The sequence below is a fragment of the Apus apus genome, chromosome 11 (assembly GCF_020740795.1).
Source record: "Apus apus isolate bApuApu2 chromosome 11, bApuApu2.pri.cur, whole genome shotgun sequence".
NCBI classification, from domain to species: domain Eukaryota; kingdom Metazoa; phylum Chordata; class Aves; order Apodiformes; family Apodidae; genus Apus; species Apus apus.
The window spans coordinates 7,557,206-7,583,039 of NC_067292.1; the positions used below are offsets into that span (position 1 = coordinate 7,557,206).

General features: G+C 35.4%; 1 protein-coding gene across 3 annotated transcripts in view; it reads right to left on the bottom strand.

Annotated features, from left to right (window-relative positions):
- Positions 1 to 3,845: 3,845 nt before the first annotated feature.
- The window catches only part of CDH8 (cadherin 8), a 145,466-nt gene continuing 123,477 nt past the window's right edge, over positions 3,846 to 25,834 (bottom strand). For all 3 annotated transcript variants that reach the window (XM_051629598.1, XM_051629597.1, XM_051629599.1), the window contains 2 exons: positions 7,023 to 7,274; positions 3,846 to 5,900 (listed from right to left, as the gene is read on the bottom strand). In XM_051629598.1, coding sequence (XP_051485558.1) covers positions 5,407 to 5,900; positions 7,023 to 7,274 — 746 coding nt within the window. In that variant the 3' untranslated portion in view covers positions 3,846 to 5,406. The remainder of the gene's footprint in view (positions 5,901 to 7,022; positions 7,275 to 25,834) is intronic.

A 25,834-nucleotide genomic window follows, 5' to 3' on the forward strand; every position in this document is an offset into this window, starting at 1 on the left:
GATTTTGAGTGGTTCATTGGGAGTGCATGGAAAAAGAACAGCTCTATTTTGTATATGTTGAGGAGGACCTTTCCCTGCCCTCATACCATAAATGCTTTCCCCATTAATGTACAGGTAACCTCCACTCATTCCTTCTATCTGCCTGTCATCATCACACAGACTTCATTCAAGCAAGCATCTGAAATAGTGGAAGGAGAAGAAAGGAAATTTTTTAAATTATTACATATCCTCTCTGAAGAGAAGGCTGAAATTTTCATTTTACTCATTACCCTGGTTTAAATTTTGCAATTAGGGGGAAGGAATAGGAGGAGAAAAAAGAAAGAATAGTTGTGTTGCAATGCTAATGAGCACATTTACAAGGCTCTGCCAGAAACTGTGCTTCAGCTTGCTTTTATTAGCCATTTTGGAAGATGTCTTAGTTGCAATTGCACAAAAAGCATTGTCAGGGCTTTTATGTTTTCTCATTTAGAATACTATGACATTATTTGGAGAGGGACTAGTTCTGCAGCATACAATCCAGTATCAGTGTTGTATAATACAGCAGCTAGACTCATTCTGCAGTGTGATTACAAAACCCATCACAGTGAATTATACAGCAAGCTAAATTGGTTTCCACCTTCTGAAAAGCCACAACATTATCTTGCACAAATAGTGTACAAATGCAGAAATAATACAAGTCTAACTTATCTGAATGATAGACTACAGAAAGCTTCCACTGCTCCCTCTATCCATATTCTCTGTCTGCTGCTAATGACACCTGCCACATTCTGAAAGCAAATGCTAATAATGGTGAATATTCTCACTTTTTGTTTTTTTCTTCCCCCCCTTTCACTAAACTTCTATTTACTAGGACATCCTACCACTGCTAAAATTTTTCCAAATCTGAAAAATATTTTTTAAGGAACCTTATTTCACTTTATTGATCAGAAATGCTAGTGAATGTGTGTTGATACTGAACATTATTTTTATTAACTAAAAAGCACTGTCATTGGCTGTAGATTTTTCAGCATAATTTTAAATACAGGAACAGTCCTTTAGTATAAATAAACCAGCATGTTCACTATAAGTCCTCCTATGATAGGTTTTTGAATTGCTTCTAGTCATGCTTTTTATCTTTTTTATGCAACACTTGAACTCGTTCAACTAACAATACATCCTTCTGACTACATCTGAAAAGTAAGCCACCTGCATACAGTTTGAGTTTTGTTTTCATTTTTTAAACAGAAATAGAAGAGAGCTGGGTGAACTTAGCTGTCCTGGCCTGTTTGCTTTTTTCCAGTTACTGAACACACCAACTCAAATCAGGGGAAAAAGAGCTATGTGGCTGTAATTAACTAACTTCCTAACATTCTGTTCACAGTATTACAGATCAGGATAGGTGAATTGGTGGAGAGAAGGGCAGGGAAAAGGAGAAAATTGGTCTGTAGCTCAATTGATACTGAAAGTATATCCCATGAAAATGAGCTACAGAAACAGACTACCAGACAAGGTTTCCTACAGCTGGACAGACCTTGAACAAGCTTTTAAACCTGTTTATCCATTTCTAGAATTCAATGACCATGCAAGCTGTTAGAAAATTTGCTGCACGCAAATGTAGGTACATGCATCTGCATGGATATTGTATAGTTGATTTATTTTTATATATATATTAAGATCAGCAGATCCATCCAGCAGAGCTGTACAAAGTTATTTCAAACATACTGTTTTGCAGATATCTGTCTGTTTTCCAGATTGAGAATTGTTACTGCTGTGCTGTGACATAGCTGATCGTATTTGGAGCTTCCACAGTGTTTAATGCTTCTCCTGTGATCAGCAACTGCTGATATAAATGAAAACCTTCAGCCATTTTATCTCCTGTATATTTCACAGTCCTTTCAAATTCATCATAGACAAAAAGGCATAAATGATACTGGGTGAAAAATGTATTGTGTCTATTTAAGCTTTCCATGACTTGCTTTCAAGGTCACAGCACACAAATAGCATGTGTGTTCTGTTACTGTTAAAGGATAAAACACATTGAAGACCTTTAGTAATTTGTATTATAATTGGTAGTCATGTACACTCAGTCACTTCACAGTACTTGCATTTTGAAATGACTGAGCTGATTTTTGTGTCTGGACAAAGTCCAGGCCAAAAATTTAGAATTCCAGCTTTTATGTGTGGGATGATTTACTTTAGCAGTTCTGACAAATGAGTATGAGACATAGCTAGGTGACGGCAAGCCAGAATCAATGGCACTCTGAGGCATTTGGCACTTGTAAAAGATGTTGAGAATTTAATTCTCAAATTTATCAGTATTAATAATTCTAATTTAATGCATTTTCCTTGTCAATTACAGTGAGTCAATTGCTAATTGAATGCTGTTGAAAAAGATGAATTACCATTTTACATGCTTAGAAAGAATGTCTCTAGTATGTCTAAATCTAGATGTGAAATGTAGAACTATGATTCTAGTCCCCCTAAATACCGTAGTTATCCAAAAAAAAAAGGCAAGTACTGGAAAACTGAATTATAACATTTAACCCTTCAACATGTGTTGATAAAAATTTTATATTCAAAGTACATGGAATTAGTTTGCAGAATGAACAATTTCCCTTTAGTGGAGTAGCAATGACTTCAAGAAAGAGCACGCAGGTCACGACTAGATCACAAATTAATTTTTTTCTCCCCTTTGCATAGTAGATATTCATGTTTAAAACCTGTATAAATGCACAATTTACAGCTATGCCCACCAGTAGTAGCTACCATCTCTTTTTGACTGACAATGATGAGATTTCTGTCATGCTTTTCATCTCCTACAGTGCCAGTGATGGGATTTTTTTTTCCTGGAAATCTTATTACTGAGTGCACTGTTGTGGTCTCATATGGAACTTTCAATCAAAAAGGCAATCAGAAGGTTATCCATTTGTGAGTTTTCCTACAAAAGAGCTTTGCAATACTCTACAGTATGTATTATAACTCATAGTCAGAGCTACTTGCCCTAAATGCTTATGTGACTATAGACAATAATGTGATACATATCTCACAGCACCTTCCTTTGCTCCCAGGAGGAGGATGTAAACTAGAATTTGGCTCAGTCTACGTTTTAGATCAGACTTTTCTGTTTACACTACTATTAGATTGGTCATGGCAACTATGAACTCCAGGGCACTTTGTGCAAGTGAATAGTAAGAATGTGCTTGGCTGTTATTACCATCTGTTACATAAATATGTTTGATTTAATTGAAATCCTGATGACTACTTCTTTTCTATCTTCAGATGACTTAACTACTTTATAGCATTATCAAAATTGCTAGATAAAGTTAGTCAGAGGCAATTTTTTTTTTTTTTTTAACACAGTGTAACTTAAATGGACTGGATACTTAATTCATTTCAATACAATCTTTATAATACATATAGAAAACATGTTAGTGTATTCCTTGGCCAGAAACTACAGCCATTAAAACCAGCCATGCCTCAGCTAGTGTGAAGTAAACGTTTTCAAAACTGGGGGTGATGCATTAAGACATTTTTGTTTGCAGAACAAATAATACCGAGGAGCTTCAAGAGAGGAGATTGTTTTGACTAGCAAGACTTAAACAAAAAAGCATGAGGTTATTTTTTTTAGCATGGCGCAGTGAATTAGACACACTTACCTCCTGTGGTCACAGGCTGCTGCATATCTAATTCTGCAAACACTGTCAAAAATTGCTTCAAATATTATCCTTCTTTATTTTGAGTGTATTCAAATAATAAAGAAGTGATTTTGAAGGAACTACATCCCTCAACAAACTATTAAGTTATTCAGGCAAATTCCTTTCAGCAGTGTAGAGGTAAAACTGAAAGAAAAGCAATAACAAGAAAAGTATTTATAAAAATATATTTCACAAAGTAGGAAACAATACAGGAGTTTCTCTGGATACAATACATGGAGTAAATAAACAAACAATAATATAGCTTCAAAACAAAGTAGAAAATTAAAATGATTTGCATGTAATACATACTTTTATTATACAATTGCTACTTCTAAATGGCAAGTTTGCATTACAAATCGAGTATGCTTGCAGCTTCTAGAGTTGTTCTTTCTCTGTGTGTAAGAGCCCTGGTGCATCACTATGAATATTATAGAAAAGGAATGCTAATAACGTAAGCAGTAAAATTATGTACACACTGGTTCCTGCTCTAATACAGTGGAGAACTATAAGCATGTTTTTTACTGTACTGTGTTATGTGTGGATTTCTAAAAGTCTATAGTTTAAATATTCACATGAACCAGTTTACTTCCAGCTGTTTGTGCTTGTATTAAAAACACCAGGTACTAGAGATTTATGAGGAAGATATAAAACTGTCAAAAGCTTTATCTGGGAAGTTTTATTCCTGCCAGCATTCTCTTAAAATTCAGCTACTGCAAATGGATAGGTTACTGCCTTAACCTGCAACAATTTGTCATTTTTCTTTTCAAAATGTACATGTATTAAACATTCATTATATATAGAAAAAAAAATCTAACAGATATCTTTTAGTTTTCTTCATAATCTTACGCCATAGATTATCAGTCTTAATAAATAAAAGCAGTAATGGACATCAACAAGATATTTGTTTCAAAGATTAAACAAATAAATTCGATCTTTAGCAATAAAATCAGCAATTCTTTCATATATTTAAGTCCAACCCATTTCACAGTTTTTTCTTTCCCTTCAGAAGATGATGCACAGAATTGATCCTTCTTCTAGAAAAAGATTCTTTTATAAAGCAAGTTTTTATAGCCCTGCCTCTGAATCTCTGCACATTAATAGGATTTATTACCCATCACTGGAATGGAATAAGAACATGTGAATATTTTAAGGCTTGACACAATTTTTAAAGATGATATTCAGTCTGTGATTACGTGGCCAACAATTACTATATGTACAATGTATGGTCACTACACAGTAGAAGCCAGTAGGAATTTACAATGCTATTTCTATTCAGCATTGCTAAGAAGACCAAGATATTGCTTTAACATTTCTGTGGTGGGATCTTTGTTGGCAATGCAGAAACAAACTATTAGCTTTACACATACTGGCAGGGCCGACTGCTCAACAGTAAAATCCCTGCAAGTCCATTTTCTAAGAAAGCACCAAGTTCTTTCTGTTCTTTTCAATTCATTGAAGATAATAAAAGATCCAAGTCTCCATCTTCAGAGTGGTCAAGTGAATATCAAATATCCAAAGACTTCTAGACACTCCACATACTTTACTTCACACTCCACAAGACTTAACCTCCTAACATATACTTTTTTTTGGTTCAACATTACAATGTAGTTTTTTTATAGATGACTGGCGCTAAACTTGCCTCTAAAACAAAAAGCCACATTAGTTTTAACTAACAGCAGTGGCCCTAGAATATTACATGACTGTTAACAGTGAAAAAGTTTGTAATCCACTGTCAAGTTTCTTTGTCACTTTCTCCTACGGAGTAAAGTTCTCCAAGTCTTTTAAAGCGAGGACCCCATTCACTGAGGTAGTCAAAATTCTGATCTGAGTCTGATGTAGAGGACTCCAATGAGCTAAGGGAACCAGCCGCTGACCCTCTTCCTTCATAGCCATAAATCTGGATAGAGTCATATGGTGGAGCTGTGGGATCATTATCAGCTTCATGAAGCCTTACATTAATAAATTCATCAACATCAACACCATTTGGAACAGGTGCAAGACCCTGCCTGGGCATAAATTGAAGATCAGGCTTAATATCCTTACGAGGCAAAAATCCATTAATTCCATCTGGATTTTGCAAAGTTGCAATGTCAAAAGCTTCTGTATCTTCTTCTCCACCTCCTTCATCATCATAGCGTATAATATTTTCTCTCACATCTTCATCATCTTTGATGATTAGAGGCTCATTCTTATGTCTTCTTAGTGTCACAAACAGCACTACAATGACTGCAAAGAAAGCATCACAGGCTGATTCAGTAAAAAAATTCCAATCAAAGCACTACATGTGGAACGTGATCAGTTGCTTTTTGTTAAAATAAGAATATTGGTAGTGAAAAGCTGAAATACCTGTAACTTCCACTCCATATGAAAATTTGATCAGAATCTCTGGATAGTCCTCTAATTTTCTATTATCAGCTCATATTTATAACTGAAGTTCCATTTTACACAAGCAGTAACATTTTGCATACTTTCGTTTTTGAGCCTCAAATTCAGACAAGAACTTTTCCCTTTGGAAAAGTTACAAATCAAGGTAAAGTCAAGATACCAACACCGACTGAACATTAATCTATATTGATCTATATTATGGATGGGGTTTTGCAAAATTAGTGGGGATTTTTGGAAAACATATCCCTGATGACTGTTGTCTTTGGTTTTTTTACATGTTGCAAGAGACTCACACTATATAGTTGAAAAGAGAATGAGACAGTAAGGGAGAATGAAGGAGCTTAGATACATCAGTTTTGGAATCATGGACAGCTGCACAAAAAGCTCTGAATTGGTTTCACTTGTTTTTGCAGCTTAGTGCTGAAATGTCAGTTACTGATGTAAATCTGTTACAAAGCGAAGTTGCAAAGTGCAAAAATAGACGTCTTCCTTCACTGTTCTCTCCCTCACTTCTTGATGTCTATACAAGTTTTCTATTTTTTATTAAAATATACAGTGCTTCTTATCTTGTAAAACTGCAATGTCTCCTATGCCATTACAGTCCAGAATAAAGACATACGAGTCTTAAAAAAGGCAACAAAGCCCTTTTCCACCATGTGCAGTATAAGCTCTCTTCACCTTGCTACTTAACACACCTGATCTGATTTTTGGTTTCATATTTCATACCTTACATGTGAGACTACTTCAGATAGTGACTTTGCTTTCTATGCTTTTCTCCAGTTCTTAATACAGCAGAGATGCAGCCCCGACAGGTCTCTCAGTACTGCTGCACATTATGTTGTATCAGATTGTACGTCCTTCTATGTGACTTCTTTGCTTACTTACAGCCACCCAGGAATCTGAAAAGTTTTTAACACTACGCAGTGAAATGCATAAATACCTAGCTGTGCAGTGAATACATACCTAGCAGCAAAATGATGCATGCTAATATTGCAATTAGGGCTCCCATACTGAGTCCAATGGGAAGAACGTATGCTTCAACATTGCAGGACTGGACAGTACCATCACTGCTGCACCCACAGACGCGAATAGTCAGAGTGCTAGTACTGCTCATGGGAGGATTCCCACTATCACTGATTATGATTGGCAGTAGATATACTTCTTGCTTCTGCCGGCTGAATCCACTATGCTTCGCCAATATGCTGAGAGTATTATCTGGAAAAGAGAAAATTTGCATTGCTTCACCACACAGAATAACTAGTAAACGCACAGCTTTTCTTAATGACTTCAGAAAACCTCTGTACAAACACACCTTACTATACTCATTGTACTGGCAGCACGTGACATAGAGGTCCTTCCCCTTTCTGTCTGGCTGCACATGCCCCAAATGAATGAGTGTAATATACACTTTTGCTTGTGCCACGTGGTATGATCATGACGACAAGCCCTCACTTTCTTCTCTGCATACCTCCCTATAGACATCCTCCCATTATGAGTCATCACTGTTTTTCAAGTCATTCAGGCATAAAAATTCAAGCAGTACAACACATAAATGAAATGTTAAGTAACCTGAACTTAATAAAGCACATTCATCAATTAAAATAAATGCTCTGCACACTAGAAGCAGAAATTGCACAATATTTTCCCCTGCTATAAAAGATTATTCTTTTTTATTAATAAGCAACACAAAGAAAAACACAGAAAAGCTGAATGTATTAAAAGTTGTAAACCTAACCTTTGGTGATCTAAACATTTATTAGCCTTGATGACGAAAACAGAACAAACCAAAACAGAATGTGTTTCCTAGGAAGGCAGCCAGAAGAAATAAGTCTAGGATATTCTTACCTCTGCACACATACACTTAATTTTAGAAATATAGAGGCAAACTGACTACATGGCACCCCACCCAGACATGAAATTACTTCTTCTCAGCTCTCATAACACATGTATTGCTATCCACAGAACTGGTAACAGTGCTCAGAAGAATACAGGTAGCACAAAAGCAAAGATGGGGAGATGAGGGACTTGCACAAATACAGTTGGAACTCTCTTCCTTTTTGTAATGGTTTAACACCATTTCAGTAAGGTGCCAAGTTGAACTTCTCACAGGATACCAACAGAGACTTGTTTAGCCACCTAAGTTTAGCCTCAAACATAACAATGAATAAGGCTTTGCTAGTATTAGGACTCAGTCGATTTACTGGCAAATACAGACATTTGCCTTCCCTATGTATATAAAGCTGAGCATTTAACTCATTAATTACACATGCATTTTTTTGTCCTGTTTTGCATGCACAGTTAAACCCTGCACAGTCTCTCAGTGCTAAGTTCACCATCAAAATGATTACATTGTAACTCTTTGCTCACTTATAATTTGGCACGTGATACTTTAAATACTATTAATAATAATTGATCATTGTAATCAATTAAGAAATAAGTTGATTTAAGTTACAGTAATCATACAGATTCTTTTGTGAATAGTTGTAAGAATTATAGATTATAGCCATTTAATAACATACTATCAAATATCAATGATCTTGTATATGCTAGAATACTCAGGTATAAACCATGATTAATGAGAATATCAGATATGCAAAACACTTTGATTTATTTACATACTTAAATGTTCTCTTCAGCTTTTAACTGCTTTATTCTGTGAAATAAATTAGTTTGGTATTATGAGTTAATATATATAACAGAATACATGCTGACTTGTACTAGTTTGATTTTTGTGTTCTTTCATCAATAATAACACCGCAAATTAATAAATTCATTCCAGACATACAAAGTAGGAATGTGGGTGTGCTACTGAGGAAACCAGTGACAATTTAAAAATAAAGTTGCACATCACATTTGGGAGGAGATTGTAGCTCCTTTTGTTAACCTCTCCTGCCCTGTGCTACCAAAGTTAATTTTCCTGAAGGATCAGAGGAAAAGTAAGCCTCCTGATATTTTGTGCTATAGAACAGGCCCATGCAATCACTAAATGCCATTCTACGGAAGGAATGAGAGTTATGTGGCAGGCATAAGGAAAAGAAGAATTGAAAGACAGGCAGTGTTGATATGACAGATACAACAAAGACGTGATTCCTGAATTTAAATCAAAAAAGGTACCTGAAGTGCATGGCAACACGTGTATGCATATACATATAGTGACTGTAAAAAAGCTCTGTATCGACTTTGATCTTGGTACTGGTGAGGTACTCACTTGGAAACATGAAATAGTTTAGAAATGTTTAATTTGTACTGTGATCAGCAACATTTCTGACAGCCCATGGTATTTGTGCAGCATATATCACTGCCCCAGTATAAAAGACACAACTATGCTTGAAATAACTGGCAGTCTACAAAGTACAAAAGACAGAGGAAGATGCAAAGAAGAAAGAAGGGGAAAGCATTAATGAAGCAAATACTGTAAAGATATTTTTCACATTGAAAAAAAAAATGCAGTCTTTTATGCTTTAAGTCCTTCTTAGTAAGGAGGGACATTACTAAACAATAAAGGTTGTTACAGACTATAATGATTACAGTTGAAACATTACCAAACTTTATCCTGTCCTGAACCTCTATCAAGATACCAGTATATAACTCCTATAGTTAATTAATTACTGCCATATGAATGAAAGAAGAAGAAAGATTATTTTATATTTAAGCACATGGGGTAAATGTCTTATACAAGAGAAAAAAGAAGGCTTCTTTTCCCATTCAGTGACTAAGAAACTGAACTTCAAGTAGGCTCCCTCTGAAGTTTAGGATCTTTGATTTTGCAGTCTTACTTTATCCCTTCCATGATGGAACTAATCATAATTCATCAGCCTTGAGAGTTCTTGATATAATTGATATTGCAGGTGATGTAAACATTTCAGCATTTTTCATATCTCCTTGATGATGCCCAGTGTTTTCTGTGCCACTATCATGCAGTGGAAAAGTCAACTGTGTTTTAAGGCAACCATTTTTCCAAGAAAGTTTGGACCAGATGATCCTTGAGGACCCTTCTGACCTGGTATTCTATGATTCTAATTAGCACACATTTAGAATTAAGCAAAACCTGATCACTTCCTTCTTGGTTGAAATAATTTAAAAACACACACACGTGTGAGTTAAACCACTTCCAGCGCGATACTTGCTCTCTAGCTGAACTGCAAGGAACTGTGAAGTTTAGTAACTGTTATGTCAGTAAAATAATGTTGTAGCTAAGTTTTCCTGAATATCAGTGTGTGCCGCTTTGTCAGTGACTACCACATCTATTGTAATGTGTAACAGGTGCATTTTTTATCTGATAGCACTCTTTTCCTCCTCTGCACCCCTTAATCCTTACATCCTTAATCTTTTTGCTTTAACCTTTCAAATGAGAAAAATTATGTGGGGCTCAACTTCCAGCTCTTTCTGTCTTTGAGACAAATCCTCCTCACAAGTGTTACATCTGTGATCTTTTATTCAGAACTCCAGAGATTTTTACAGTTATACTACATAGTGACTTCATGTGCTCTAGAAATCTGTATTGATACAGCCTGTTCCTTTCTATAAGCCTGGCACAGTCCTTCTCTGTCCAAAGTGGAGGTTCCAGCATTCCTGCCCTTTAAAGATATGCAAAAGTGGTAAAGACACCTGTTTTAGGATGAAATGGTAAAAAGAAGCTACTCTTGCTGGCAACAGCTTCAGATCCCTTCCATCTTTTGCACAGACTCACTGCTGCTCTGCCTGGTTCTGAAAATTCTAGCATGACAGATTCAGAGAGTAAAACAAAGTAGAAAAGGAAGAGTACTATAAGGAGACAAATAGAAGAAGGCAGAAAAATAAGAGGAAAGAGGAGGGATAGAGAAAGTAATGCACTTTTCTGCCAATGTGAAGCTATGCTGAGTACATGGAACTACCTGGTTCCAGTAGTGGTTATCAATTCAATTTCAAAAGAAAGAGATAAAGTAAAATATAAGCAAGATATTAGGGACACTACCTGAACTATTCATGTGTAAAAGAAATTCTAATGGTTGAATAGTTAATACTATATAAGAAGAGATGAAAGACAGGGAAAAAAGAGAATAAACTTTCCTTTAAAAAAAACCCAAACCAAACCAAACAAACAAACAACTGCTGTTTTAGACTAAAGCTGAATTTGCTGTGCCTGAGAAGAAACTAGCAATCAGAAGTAGTCACTAAGAAAAGCAAAATTAAGTGACCCAACTGTTTTGTTAGTGGATGGCAAGTACTCAATTTTGCCTTGGGAATTTTGTTTAGCAACAAATTCCTCCCCCTTCTTTGCTATGTCCTAAAATAAATACACCTTGGTGTTGCTAGAGACGTGACTCTTGAGTGAAGAATGACTCTCTAATTGATATTTTAGTTGGCTCCTACAATTTGAAAATAAATCCTAGCAGCTGATAAGCAATAAACTCAATTTATCTGATTTGCTTTCTCCTCTCTTGGATGTTCCTCTTATCCATAGCTGAGAAAACAGCAGGAATCTCCTTCAGGAACAACCTCCAGCACTGCTGCATGAATTAACTTGGCAGCAGGTGCTCAGCTGGAGAGGGGACAATCACTTTACACTCATCTTTCCAATTAACCTGCTGATCCTTCATTATAGCGCTGTTCAGGTTATTTATTTATTCATGTTACTTTTAGCAAAACAAGGGGAATTATACGAAGAAAAAAAGAACCCCTCTCTGTTAATAAAGCTCTGAATTAACCTGCCACAGGCAAAGAGAGACACTCGGCTTTTACCTGCAGTCAGTGAGGTGTATTGATGAGGCCCTTTGACATTCTCAGTTAAAATAAGCCTCTCTTAATTCTACACCCTTCTGTGAGGGAAGGGATTGAAGAATGTCACTGAGATGCCAGAGTCCTATTAACTGCCTTTTCACTGATGATGTACCAACTAGCAGGGATGGCCTAGGAGCTATATTCTGTCCTGCAGGCTTAAGGAATAGTGTAAGATAAGTGATCTTAGTAATTGCCTCAAAATTGTCAAAAATTTTTGCATCAATGTAAGGTCAGAATAACAGTAACACAGCTCCAAGAAAACATAATTACAATTTAGATCTGAGGCTCATTTTTACCTTGTTTTAAATATAAACCCAAATAATTAATTTAAATTACTGGATAACTGTCAATTTCTGAAGTTTACAAGCAGGTTTGCAAAACAAGCACGAAAGAGCCTGCTATGGGAATATCTGGCTCACAGCTGGAACACAGAAAGACAATGCAGAAGGTCTTTGCAAGATGTTCAGTGTGATTCCTCAACAAAAGGAATTTAAATAACCACAACCGAAGACATGCTTACAACAGGGCCAAGTGATTCCTGCAGGTTCCCAACTGTTCTGAAGAGTCCCTGATCTCTTTTGAGGTTCTTGGATGAAAGATTTTGAGAAAAAGTGTATGTCATTTTAATACAAAGCTACTTTTGTATTTGCGGGACATGAGTGAATTTAATGGCATTGACATAAATCTGGATGTGAAATTAGCAGGAAGGAGTTAACTTCTTCATCTTACACTTTGTACAAGAATGCATGTTGCTATTTAAGTCAGACAATAAATAGACAGAAAAAAAGTAAAAACAGAAGCAGTCAGTTTACACCCAACTGTCATTTTCTTTGCACACATTAATGCAATCCTTTACTTTCCTTGTGGTTTCTTTAATATTTCAAGATCAGTGGACTTCCCTGCTGTGTAACCTTTCACCTACACATCTCTTTTTCTGTCTTTCTTTTTCTATCCCTTTTATAATGCTCTCAGAAAGATCAAATAATTAATGGCATTAATGACTTTCTGATAGAAATTGTTATCTATGCTGGATATGTTACTTATGCAAAGGAAGAATTTAAAATGGAAACTTTACAGCTGGAAACACTAGAATGACAGAAATTTATGTTTCTCCATGTTTACTAGAGCTATCTTTCGTGTATGTTTTTTAGTCTAAAACAGATTCTCTCCAATAAAGAGTCCTTTGGCACAAATGGAAGAGCAGCAAGAATATTCTTACTCTGATGCTCCCTGATTTTTTTGATAATCAAAAGGCAAGGACAGCTCATTCATTTCCTTTCTCAGTTCATAAACAGATATTTTCACACAAAGACTTGAAAACACCGAGTAATTAAGTTGTTATCATAAAGTTTTCAGTGGTAACTACCAAAGTACAGGCAGAAAGAACAGAATGTGCAACATTCTAAGAAATGTTAGCTATATAATATTTAGCAGTCACCAGCAAATGCTCTAGAAGATAAAATTCAAGAGAAGAATAAGACAGCATTTCAGTCTTTGCATAACTGTGAAATCATGCCTGCACTGCCTGTAATACTTACTGGTCAGTACTGGAGACCTTAAAGTGTTAAACACAGATTTTCAAAAGATCTGTAGGAATATTGATATTTTTGTTCTTCTTCGAAATTCAAACTAATGACTGAGAAATAGTGGAACATAGGGAAGATTCCCTTTTTAGAGACTGAGAACTAATAAAGTTGTCCAAAGACAGAGAGGTCTCTCAGAAAGTCTCTACTATACTCCATGAGCTAGAAGCCACACCTTAATCCTTATTCTTTTGCATATTTTATCAGTAGTATACAACTTTCTATGAAAGGATTTACAAATAGCACATATTTAGATTGGTAATATCAAGTGCAGAAACAAGACCCATGAATGCACTCACAACAACTCACTAATAATAGTCCCAAGTAGTTAGTTAGAAGTATCAGTTTCTTGCTTCCAAAGGAATGCAATTAAAATGCTTTGAGAGATATACATGTGTCTATGTAAGGAAGTTGTATTTGTTTCTGCCTTAGGCTGTACCACTTTTTAGAGGAAAACCTGATTAAAAGGGAACAATTCTGAGTTAGCGTGTTATAAATTTGCCAGTCATTAGTAGCTGAAAAAAAGCTATTTCATGGATTCATAGAATCAGAATTATTTGGGCTAGAAGGGACAAACACAACTTCCCTGAGCAACCTCTTCCAGTGTCTCACCACCCTCACAGAAAAGAATTTCTTCCTAAAGTCTAACCTAAATCTCCCCTCCTTCAATTTAAGGCCATTACCCCTTCTCCCTTCACTTTATAAAAATTCCCTCCCCAGCTCTCCTGTAGCCCCTTCAGGTACTGGAAGGCTGCTATAAAGTCACCCTGGAGCCTTTTCTTCTCCAGGTTGAGTAACCCCAGCTCTCTCAGCCTGTTCATAGGAGAGGTGGTCCTCCAGCCCTCTGATCATCTTCATGGCCCTCCTCTGAACTTGCTCCAGAAGGTGGATTTTTAAATTAGTATTAGTGTAACAACTTTGTTTAATGATTAAACTTAGTATTTTCAACATGGATGTATTAACGCATGCCAAATACATTTTAATGAGAACTCCTGTATATATGTTAATATATATACATACACACACATGACTGTGTCATGTGTAATATTTTACACGTGTACTAGGAAGACCTTCTCTGATGACTATCTCAAACAAAATCCTGTGTAACAGCAGTTTACCTTTGCCTAATCTGTATGGTAAAGGCATAAGCGTTCTATTGAAGTAGAAGGCTTATAAAATAATCTGAAATAAAAAGATGCCATTTTTATAGTATATTTTGTCTGATTTATGATAGCCAAACCATATGGGCACTGAAGCATTCACAAGTATTTCAAACTGACCTGCTTTTCATGAATGTCAAAAATTTGTGATGTCTTCAAAAAACCAGATTGATGACTGTTATCAAATTTGATAGCAGACATCAGGTTCAAAAGAAAAAAGTTTCTGTGCTATAAAAATTCAGCTGACTGATCAAACTGTGTCTCCCACACCACAGTAAGTCACATGCCATACTGACATATATGATGGCAATTCACACAATATTCCTTTGATACATTAGCAAACATCTGAATTAATTATATTTTTCTAGAGACCTGGACTTTCTGGAATCCCTTAAAAGACCAATAATAATACAGGGAAAAAAAAAGGTATTTAATGGGAGAAAATATAATGATGATGATTATAACTGGAAAATGTCACATATTTTGTTTCTTGATTACTTTTTTCTTTACCAATTGGCCTAAATAATAATAGCTTATGCCAGAATCGAACTGCTGAATCAACTAATGAACAAAAAATCTAAACACATTTTCAGGTCATGTATTCCGCTGCAGAAATAAGAAGAGCTGCTGGGAACTTTGAATCATGAGCAAAGTAATATTTAATAATATATAAGAATACATCACTCACATGTAAAAATTTCTTGGAAAAACAAAAGGGGGAATATTCATGTTAATACCACTGTGATCCAGAAGTTGTGGTAAATAAATTCTTGACAGAATGAAAAAACCCAGACAAATTAACAGCAAAGTGATGGAATAAGCATTTCCTCCTACCTTTTTTCTTTGAAAACTGTGAACTTTAGATAATAGTCTGTATAATTTTTAGTTCTATTCCTTTGGAAAACTGTGAACTTTAGATAATTGTCTCTTAAGTATTCTAAAACTTTCCTTTGACCTTTAGTCCAGCAGAGCTATAATCAAACATATCTATGTGGTCACTTGCAGTCTAGCAGCAACTCTAATATTTTGTACCTTGGTTTTTTAACCCATTGAAGGAAGGACAGAAAATCTCTATCAGTGAAATGATGATGCAGAAGCATGCATTGAGTCAGAAACAATACTAGTTTTATGGTTAACAGGGAAGGTATATAATTAGGACACAATACCTCTCTCTCTTTAATTTACATATATTTATAGCAAGTCAAACCAGGACACTTCAGGCTGCTTAGGCTACACAGTTAACACTGTTGTCTGAACTGTACCCAACACACCTGATTTTAATCTCACATGCTCTCCTGTTATGCCCATTTATCTCTTCCGAAGGCCCTGGTGCCAGTTATGACTGACTTTCCCCCAGTCTGAAGCAAATTCAAGCCAGTGAAGATGTAAGATATGCTAAAACAGCACTGGCTTTTGCCTCTCATTTTCCTCTTCTGTATTCAACAAGCCAGCCACAAACTTCTTTGCTAATAATCACATTGATTTGACATGCTTTACTTTATTCGGATCACCTCACTACATGGCATGTGCATTGAATGTTACATCTGTAAAGTGTAAGAATTCATGCGGGTTGCCAAGCTCTAGTTTAGAAAGAGAGGTGAAATGGCTGTTAAATATGCTTAGCATTAAAAATACATTATTAACACACCAATTTGCATAGAGTGATGGATAATTTTTGAAATCTACATATTCTAGTTAATTCTATTATCTTGTTACTTTAACCAAAAAGTTTCAGAATGTAATACTGAGTTTTATAATGCTTTGATAAAATATTGGCTATATTTTGCATTTTAACCAAGAACTTTCCATTACTGTGTTACCAGATTCCAAAACAATGCTGCAACAATAAATGAAAAATCCCAAGGCTTTGCCACCTGTATTTCTCTTTAGGGATAATGGATTCTTATTCAATGGATGTGTACTTACAAGTGCAGTTTAGGAGGTGAATCTAACAAAATATATCTATGAAATGCATCTAAGCCCCTTAGGTCACTGTGAGATTTAGTTTTACACGTTACATTGATTTGGAGTTCTCTTATGTGTAAAGCTAAGTCTCCAAGATTCAGTGAAAATCATGGTACTTTTGGTAGGTGATGGAAGAGTTCCAAGAATTCCATCTGATGTTCTTCACCTTTCTCACTTCACACACATCCTTCAGTTCTTACTTCAGTGACTTATTTTTAGGATCTGATAAAGTTCAGTCTTCATGACTTATGAAGACAATCACAGATGTTTGAAGTGAATCTTTCCTTCTAGAATGTAAACTAGAAATACCGTGGTAAAAAAAAAGAAAACATAAGCAGGAACATTTTAGTTTTTAAATGTGATGTGTTCTTCGTACTTGAGTTTCACACTAAGGCATGCACTTCTCTGTGTCATGATGATTGTCTTTTCTGTTCCAGTACTGCATGGATCATATACATTCACATGGCAAGAATTTTAAAACAATTTACTAGTAGATTATGTAACAGACCTTTAAAACTGAATCTGTAATAGATCTTATCAACCATATAGAAGTTTAGTTTAGAGAGCTAAATACAAGCCACACTACTGTATTTCTATTTTGTTATTACTTTTTTATAATGTTCATTTTGAAATACAGTGGTAGAAAGTAACCACCAGACTATAAAAAAATCAACCAGCATTTATTGGAATGTCACCTATTTGTACTGGTGTAATAATGGTCTTGTCAGCACTTCCATTGCAAAATGCCAGTTTTCAAGGGTTTATAACTCTGAGATAGCAACTTACTATGAGAAGAAATTTAGAATGTATACTTTCTGCCAAAGAGCACAGAAAGTTAAATGTGACTTATGGTGGCTGAGGAATTTTAAGTCAGAAAATATATTAAAAAAAAACACACCTGACTTAACATTTTCTTGAGCTGGTACCGCTTAAGAAAAAATTGTGGCTTTGATTTAAAAAAGTGCTAGATCCTGCAGTTCTTATATATGCTGAACTCCCTTTAACTTCACTAGTAATAATTTATGTGAGAGAACTGAAAGGATTGCCATTAAACATTTTTGTAAATGTCATCAAGAGTTATATTAGCCTTTTGCAATTTGAAAGAACAAAATGCTATAGTATAAGATTGCCCCCGGGCACACAGGCAGCAAGATAACGACTTTCTGAAGACATTCTCATATGCAGATTACATAAAACAATAACAATTTGTATCATCAGGCCACTAATGGCAGTAATTTATACCTCTGTCTTATATCCAAAGTATACATGTAAGGTCTTAGTAAATGCACACCCCTCAATGGTGCCGTGCCTCCTATGATGAAGATTAAAGGTCACTGGAAATGCAGGGAACAGCAAAATGCACCCAGAGAATGAATTTCAGTAAATGAAAAAAACTATTACCTGTCTACAGAGTGGGATAGATTGTATAAAGTTTTCAAATGAAACATTCCAGATATCCTGGGAACATTTCTGCAAACCATGTAGAGAAAACCTGGCATAGCCAGAACTTCCAAACTAGCATACACAGATTACTGAGAATAAAAGTCTGCAGGAACACACGTGCATATGCATTTAAAGTTCAAGACTGGACATACTGCAAGGCCATAACTTTGCTATATACGTTGTGTGACACAACACGTAACTTGGAAAGAAAAAGGAGCCAGGGAAAGATGTCAACATTTGAATTCTGTCTCACCGCTGTAGGAATATTACAAAGTCAATGCTTATATTGGTAAAAACCTGCAAATTACAGTATCAGTTCATAAGATATTCTAGAGTTTTCATAGAATCACAGAATGGCTGAGGTTGGGAAGGCCCTCTGGAGGTCATCAGGCCTACCAGTTGCTCAAGCACAGCTACCTAGAGCCCAGGATCATGTCCAGGCAGATTTTTAGTATAACCAAGAATGGAGATTCTGCAAATAGTAAAACATTTATCAGTCACAATTGAAATACATGTGCAACAAAAGAGAAGACATCTTATTCATTAATTCTCTTTGTATCAAGCTGAGAAGTTTTAAGGTATAAATATATAATGCATCTCTATGCATTGTGTATCACACTGAAATTGTTCCCTGTTGCCTTGTAACTCATGATGATGAGTCGGACAAAGTAAAAATGAAGGGTATAGACAGAACCTGCAATCAAAATACGAAGCAGGATTAAGTAAAAGTGTTACAAGACAGAAGGCAAATCTACTGGCAAAGGAGAATACATCTTAATATGCCAAAAATGCCACCATGATCATGAAAGAAAACTTAAAAAGGAGAGCAGAAAAAAACAACATATACTTTGAGAAAGATACATGTTTCTTTACTGGAAAAAAAAAAAATATATATATATATATATTTAGAAAAAACAATTCAAGTCCAGAAAAGGCTGGTTTTATACAAAGTTTTGAAACAAGTGGTTCTATTAGACAGACTGCATATAAAGCTTTTAGCAAATACATCTTTTTGCCTTACATATTAGCACAAGAAAAGCACAAAATAAGGGAATGTTGCTTTGCTGGAATTTTTTTTCTCATTTCAAAATAGAAAATAGTAATATAAAGACAGAAGTTGTAATGCTGTGGGATAGATAAAGATGTTATAGAAGACGTACAGCACAAAACTGAATCTAAACTACTTTTCTCTATATTAGTATTTTAGCTTGTATCAAAGATGCAACAGTGCTTTAGCTACAGTTATCATTAGATTGGGCTCCCCCATTTCCTTCCCTGAACTGCAGAAAACTTAATATTTTCTAACTGGAGGTTTCAGAAGAACCCAAAGAGACACTGTAATGCACTCTTGAAAATCTTAGTCTTTACCAGTCCATAGGGAGCTGCTAATAGGTGTCATTAATGTCATATAATGAGTATCAGATTAATGTTTTAAAAGAATGTCTGCAGGGTATACATGGCACAATGACAGGCACAGTGACTAAATGACTTGTCCAAAATCATACAGGAAACTTGTAACCAAGTTATACAAAACTATTCTGAATTCCATAATAATTCCTTAACCAAAAAAGCATCACTCCTGTAGAGTGCCCTTAGATCACAAGGACTTTATCTTTATTGGGGTGAACACAGTATAATTTACAGAATGGGCATATACGATGGATGAAAATGGTACAGAAAGTGACACAAGAGAGTTAAGCAAGGTTAGGGAGTGACAGGTTCAAAAAGGCTAACTGAAATTTTTTGAATCTTATTTCTTATTATTTCCTATACCCTAGCTTTTAGCCTTAATTCTAGGTTAGATTTAATGGAAGATTCCTAACAAAACACACATAAAACCCAAAAGTTCTGTGTATTTTTATGAAAGCAATTTGAAACTGTTATGTCACTCATTATATTTTAAAAAGTAAAGAGAACAAAAAAAGTCAGATCTCATTTTCAAGACAGTCCAACACTCTATAGAATATAACAAAGTACTTTTATCAACATTTAGTGATTATTATTGATGCTTCTTTTAAAGTTTGACTGCAATAACTAACTCCATTCACAACTCCACAGACAGGACTTCATTCCTCACTTTTATTATAGAACCAGATGCATGGAAAAAATAATAATAAAAAAAAAAAAAAAAAAACTACTGCAGTGCTACAGTTACTGCTCAAGAATGTACATAGACCTTAGCCTACAGCAAAAGGGAGGTTTACTTACTTGAGCCCACATTTAGGTTAGGCAAAGCTGGGGTGACCTGACTTTGCTGTCTCAATATGAGCTGACAGCTCCCACTGCTCAGCTGCTTTACTGTACTCTGTGCATCTGCCTGTGTTACCTTCGAAGGACCCCACTAGCTCTCCCTCTTCAACACCATCAAGCAGACATCTGGTCCTTTTCTTTAAGTTCTTCTATTTATCTCTCTGTAACAAGCTGGCTTATTATCTCACTTCAAACAGGGGCCCATCTTCACTCCCTCTATAATCAGCACTGATTACCAAGTATGCACATCCTATCATTTTAGGATATGCAAACTCTCTCCCCAGACTAGACAGGTCAACTTATGCATTTCATTTATTTTCTGCATTTGGCTCAGTATGTAAGATCCTTCCATTCAGTAAAATCATATACTCTACCTCTTTTCTGGCCTCTGAATGGAGTGCTTTCTAGGCGTATTAATTATATAAATATTAAATACTAATAATTACATAAATATATCACTAATTACTGGATGCTCGCCAAACAGAATGCATCCTAATTAGATTGAATTAAATGAAGACAAACAAAGTGACTCATTTTAGAATAAGGGCACCCATACAAATTGCAAAATCAGAAGTCAATGGGAAAATATCATGAGTGGTACAAAAAACCTCCAACCAACAGAAAAAAAGGTTTGTCTCCCTTACTCTTGAAAGCCTGACATGAGAAGCTCTGGTCAAAATGATTAAAAAAAATGTTCATGTTTCCTTCAGTTTGTCACTGCTATATTTGTTCTTCCCAAAGAAATACAGCACATTCTATAACAGTCACCTCCTTAAAAGGAGCAAGGAGGAAACGAAAGGGTATGGAATAAATGTGACCACACCAGACAGGTCCAGGAGAATGTATAGACACATAATTCATCAGTATAATGGTCATCTCAAAGAATGACTGTGATTCCAACAATACTTCCTTCCTTATAGCACTTGTGTAATTTGTTCAAAACAAGATATAAATTTAAACACGGTTCTATGTCTTTTTAGTTCACATTATTTTGTTAGTTGTGCAATAGTTTTACAGACAAGCCTTGAAGCTAAGTGTGAAAAATTAATACTTTCTAATGGAGGAATCATACATAAATAGTCTGTGTACTTTATATCTGTTATAATGATAAAAGGAGATTTTTACTAATCAAAGGAAAATTTAGTAGCTAATGTGTGCTAATTCCTTCTTACATTGTTTTCATTTTTAGCCTGTTTAGATTCTTCCTCTGGTAGAAGAGTGTTTGGATTCTTTTAATCTTTACTGCAGCTGAAACTTTTAAATGGGACTCCTGTGAAGTCTCCCATTAACTGATGAAAGTACAATTAGAGCAACTAATAAATTAATTGGTTTTCTCCCTCAAAAGCCTGTATTTAGAACATGATAAAACAAAGAAACATTCCATAGTGACAGCAACTAATAAACTTACAAGGTGCAAAAAAGGGAAGAAAAACAGTATTGTGGCATGATTATCAATTAGATACTTAGACAGAAAAGCCAAATATTCAAAACAAAGCCAAACAATGAGGTGAAAACAGAGTGGGACTTCTTAAGATGCAATAGGTCTCTGCCAGCTAATACACTGAGGTCTTGAAGGTGTAGAGGCCCTACCAGAACCCTCAGCTCTAGGTCATCATTCCTCCTATTGAATTAAACCCATTTTAAAAGAAGTCAAGCATAGTCAGTGCATTGTCCACAAACACTTCTAGTACAGGAATTGTTTCTTGCAGAAAACCTGGAGGAATCAAATCCACCCAGGAAAACAGAAGTGGTACTTTGGCAGAAATCTCTTAACATATTTTCAGAAGACAATTGATTAAAAATCTGGAAACTTCTTTCCAAATATACTATATTCACTTAGTTATAAATACTGCTACGAACTACTTTTAAAGTCCTAGAATGTAATTCTCATGGCTGCTGCTAGCTTGCAAGAAGTTATCTTTTTAAAGCACTTCAGGAACCTTTGAAAATTAAAGAGCTACTGGAAGAATGTTTCACTGGAAGACAAATTCCAGAGAGGTGGTACTGTAGATCTTATTGTTGTCATGATAGCACTTAGTTGAGAGATCTTGTAGTAATTAAAAACTATGTCTTTCTGACTCCTAAACAGTTGTTTTGAGACCCTAATTTAATGCTTATTTCCTCCATTATGTGTCTGAAATCAAGTTACACTGAAGACTCAGTTTGTTCTTATCTGTTATTTCTTTCATGTATGTTCCATATAATTACTAAAATAGATTTATTTTCATGCTTGTTTGCCAACCAAATTATTTTCCTCTTCTGTTTTATTTTAAAAACTTTTTATCCCTTACTTAGTCTTTGAAACTAATGACTGTTGCTTTCTTTTCCTTAGTTTTATTATGAAATTAAAGAAATAAGCTGGAAAAAAAAAAAAAGAGATAAGAATGTTATACTATTTGAGCATGATTAAAATCCTAGAGCAGGAAAATTTACAGCTGTCCAATCCATCTCCTCATCATGAGTAAGCACTGTCATGCATATGGTGCACAACACTGACCTCAGATCTTTTTCACTCAGATTGCATCTGGTTCTTAATTAGTTTGATTTATAAAATAAAACATAATTGGTGCCTTGGTAACATTACGTTGCTGGCAGCACAAATAACAAATTAAGAATTACTGAAGTAAAAGTCTCCTTGGTCATGTATGCATAATGGTGTGCTGCATATAACAGCGTTATCTTGTATTTCATCACTCACATTTCAATTTGTTTCAGGCTGGGTCATGTTCACATAAATGTCATGAAATAGCTATGTAATTGTGATTGAGTCATGTGACTAAAAAAGTAAAAGGCACTCTCTGTAAGGATGTGATGCTGTGGAAATTAGTCTTATTTTCCAATGTGTATATACAACTATTCTGCAGTTGCCTGAAAGTTTGGTGTTTTTGTGAGGCTTGGAAAGAAGTTGTCATCACAGAACTAAACTACAACAGGACTGAAAGGTTAAACAGCATTTGGAAGAGTAAGCACTCCCAGAGAAACACTTCGCCATGTACAAAACTATAAAAAGTACAGACGTGCTGGGGAACACAGCAGAGCTGAAGAAGAGCCAGAAGATGCCTGAAAGAGGACAATCAGCTTACCAAATGGCCCCCTCCTTGCTGGTTCATTCATCAGCTTGGCCTGTCCAGTCGAATGAAGACTTGATGGATCACATCTGGCTTAGGGCGGAGGAGAGAGGGAATCTGTCTGGAGCCCTGCATCCTGAATACAGGAGAGGAGTGAATAAGGTTTCAGATGGACAGAATAGACAGAATGGTCAAAGCGTGGAGGAGCTTGATAGCTGAGTTAGCCTTTGAAGAGTTGATTCTATTTTTCTGACATTCAGGTTCAGCTATAGCAGCTAAGTGCACCAAGAAGGATTCATCTCCTTAGCCTACCAAAGTGGTGAAATGCACATAACCATTTTAAGAAGGTGTGAATCATTCAGATAGGGCTAAAATGTATGAATGCAGAGGATCTGAACTTAGTCTTCACTTGTTCTGTGGTTCTAATTAGAAGGGAGTCCAGAAAGAGAAGTGATCTGCATGCAAGAAGAAAGATGGGAAAGACAGCAGAAGCAGGTGTCAGTGAAGAAAGTGGCACACAAAGGACGGGAGTGGAAAAACGCTGGTTTCCCATCTACATTAATGTAATCTTCATTTCAGAAACTAACATCACATCCTTCTATTCCAGGGAAGTTGTTTCAAATTGCACTCAATTGATATTCAACATCAAGAAAAAACAGAACATCAGGGAATAACAGAATGTAGTCAATAGTGAAGACAGTAAAGAAATAAGGGGGAAAGGAAGCAGAAAGGTATCAGGTATGAAAGATATATACTGAGAATATTTTCACCGACATTCTCAGACTAGATGGGACTCACACTGCTCTACCATGGAAAAGTGTAACTTCGCCTGGACCACAAAATGGTATAGTTGAAAGGAGCTGAATATATTGCTTGAACTGGAGTGTGAAATTATACAATGGAAATGGAAATGCAGTCGCTGCATTAGTCAGTGGTTAGACACCTTCTGAGCATTCCTGGAATGTATTGGGGTCCCTTGCTAATATCATTAACTTGAAATTCTACCAGTCTTTTAGATTTTGAGAACAGTCTAAACACCTATATTACTGATTTCCACCTCCCGTTGCTTAATACTTTGGCACTAGCAGAAAGGGCTCATGTTTTTGAGTCTTTATACACAGTCTTACTTCACAGGATGATATTTCATTTTAGAATTCTGTCAGATACGTAAATAAGAAAATTCATTACTTTTCCTACAAAGGATGATCTAACATAGTTTCTGATCCAAAGCAGTTTCAATCAGGTCAGCTGTCTAAGGACTAAGGATGAAGGAACCTGAGCATAATAAAAAATAAGGAACTGCATTTCCTCCGTTATTAAATAATCTCAAAGACTCGACACTTAACACCTAATGCACAACCGCTCACTCCATGAAAAGTACTTGCACTGGCTGAATACTATTTTTTGCAGATTAATTGAGTGGAAACTATGATCTGTCCTTTTCCTCTTCTCAGGCCACGATATCCTTGCCTGCCTGATCCAGTAGTGAGGGAGATAAGGTAGTGTTCTCTTATCACCACACAGCCTGATCATAATTCAAGACACACTTGAGATGTCACTCCTAGAAAGGGACTTGGGCCCAGCAGGAGTATAACTTGTAGATCATAAGTAGAATATGGTAGTTCAGGCCTGTAAATCACATTTTGTTTTAAACCGAGAAACATATGTATGCATCCAAAATAGAATCAAGAGCTTTCTGAAATATGTTTTCATGTCATATTAGTCTAAATCCACAGAATTAAAATTATTCATTGAGCTTAGTAACCTTAACTATCACAGAATTTGTTTTGATGAAACTTAGACCTTTCTACTCAGCAAAATATCAACATAATCATCATGCTTTCTTGAACTTCTGTAACTTACAATTTATAACATAAGCAAAGAAGAAATTATTTATCAAAATTTTTCAACCACACTATAAAGGAAATACTTCAGTATTTTCATATTAACAATTTCATTATGAACTATATAATTCATTAAAAAATCAATAATATGAGGTGGCTCCGGTATCCTCAGTTTATAATAAATGTTGAACTTTGCTATTTAAACAGCTCCAGCTTTAATGCCATGCTGAGAAAAAGATTGATTGTATGATATTTATCATACTTTTTTTTTTTCACACTATGAACATTCCTGGAGAAGTATGACCTGTACCTGTGGATGGTAGATTCTGGCACAGAAGTGTCAGATTATAGTTAGTTTGTGTTTGTTTTGTTTTTGTTTTGTTTGTCTGTTGTTTTTTTTGGGTTTTGTTTTGTTTGTGCTTTTTTTAAACATTGGAATAATTAGTTTTTATCTCTACTACTTTCACACTGAAAGCACTTTGCTATGAAAGTAGTCCTTGAAATATCTAGTGACAAAACTATGCCTATTAATAAAAATGCTGTTTCCTATATTAAGCAGCATATTCTTTTACAATTTTAGATGCAGCCTGCTAGCCATTACTCCATACCACTAATATTGGTAGACATGGTAGAAAAGTACACTCATAGGATGTAAGACACATCTCCGATCACATAACTTATTTTACTTTTCAAGAAAACCAC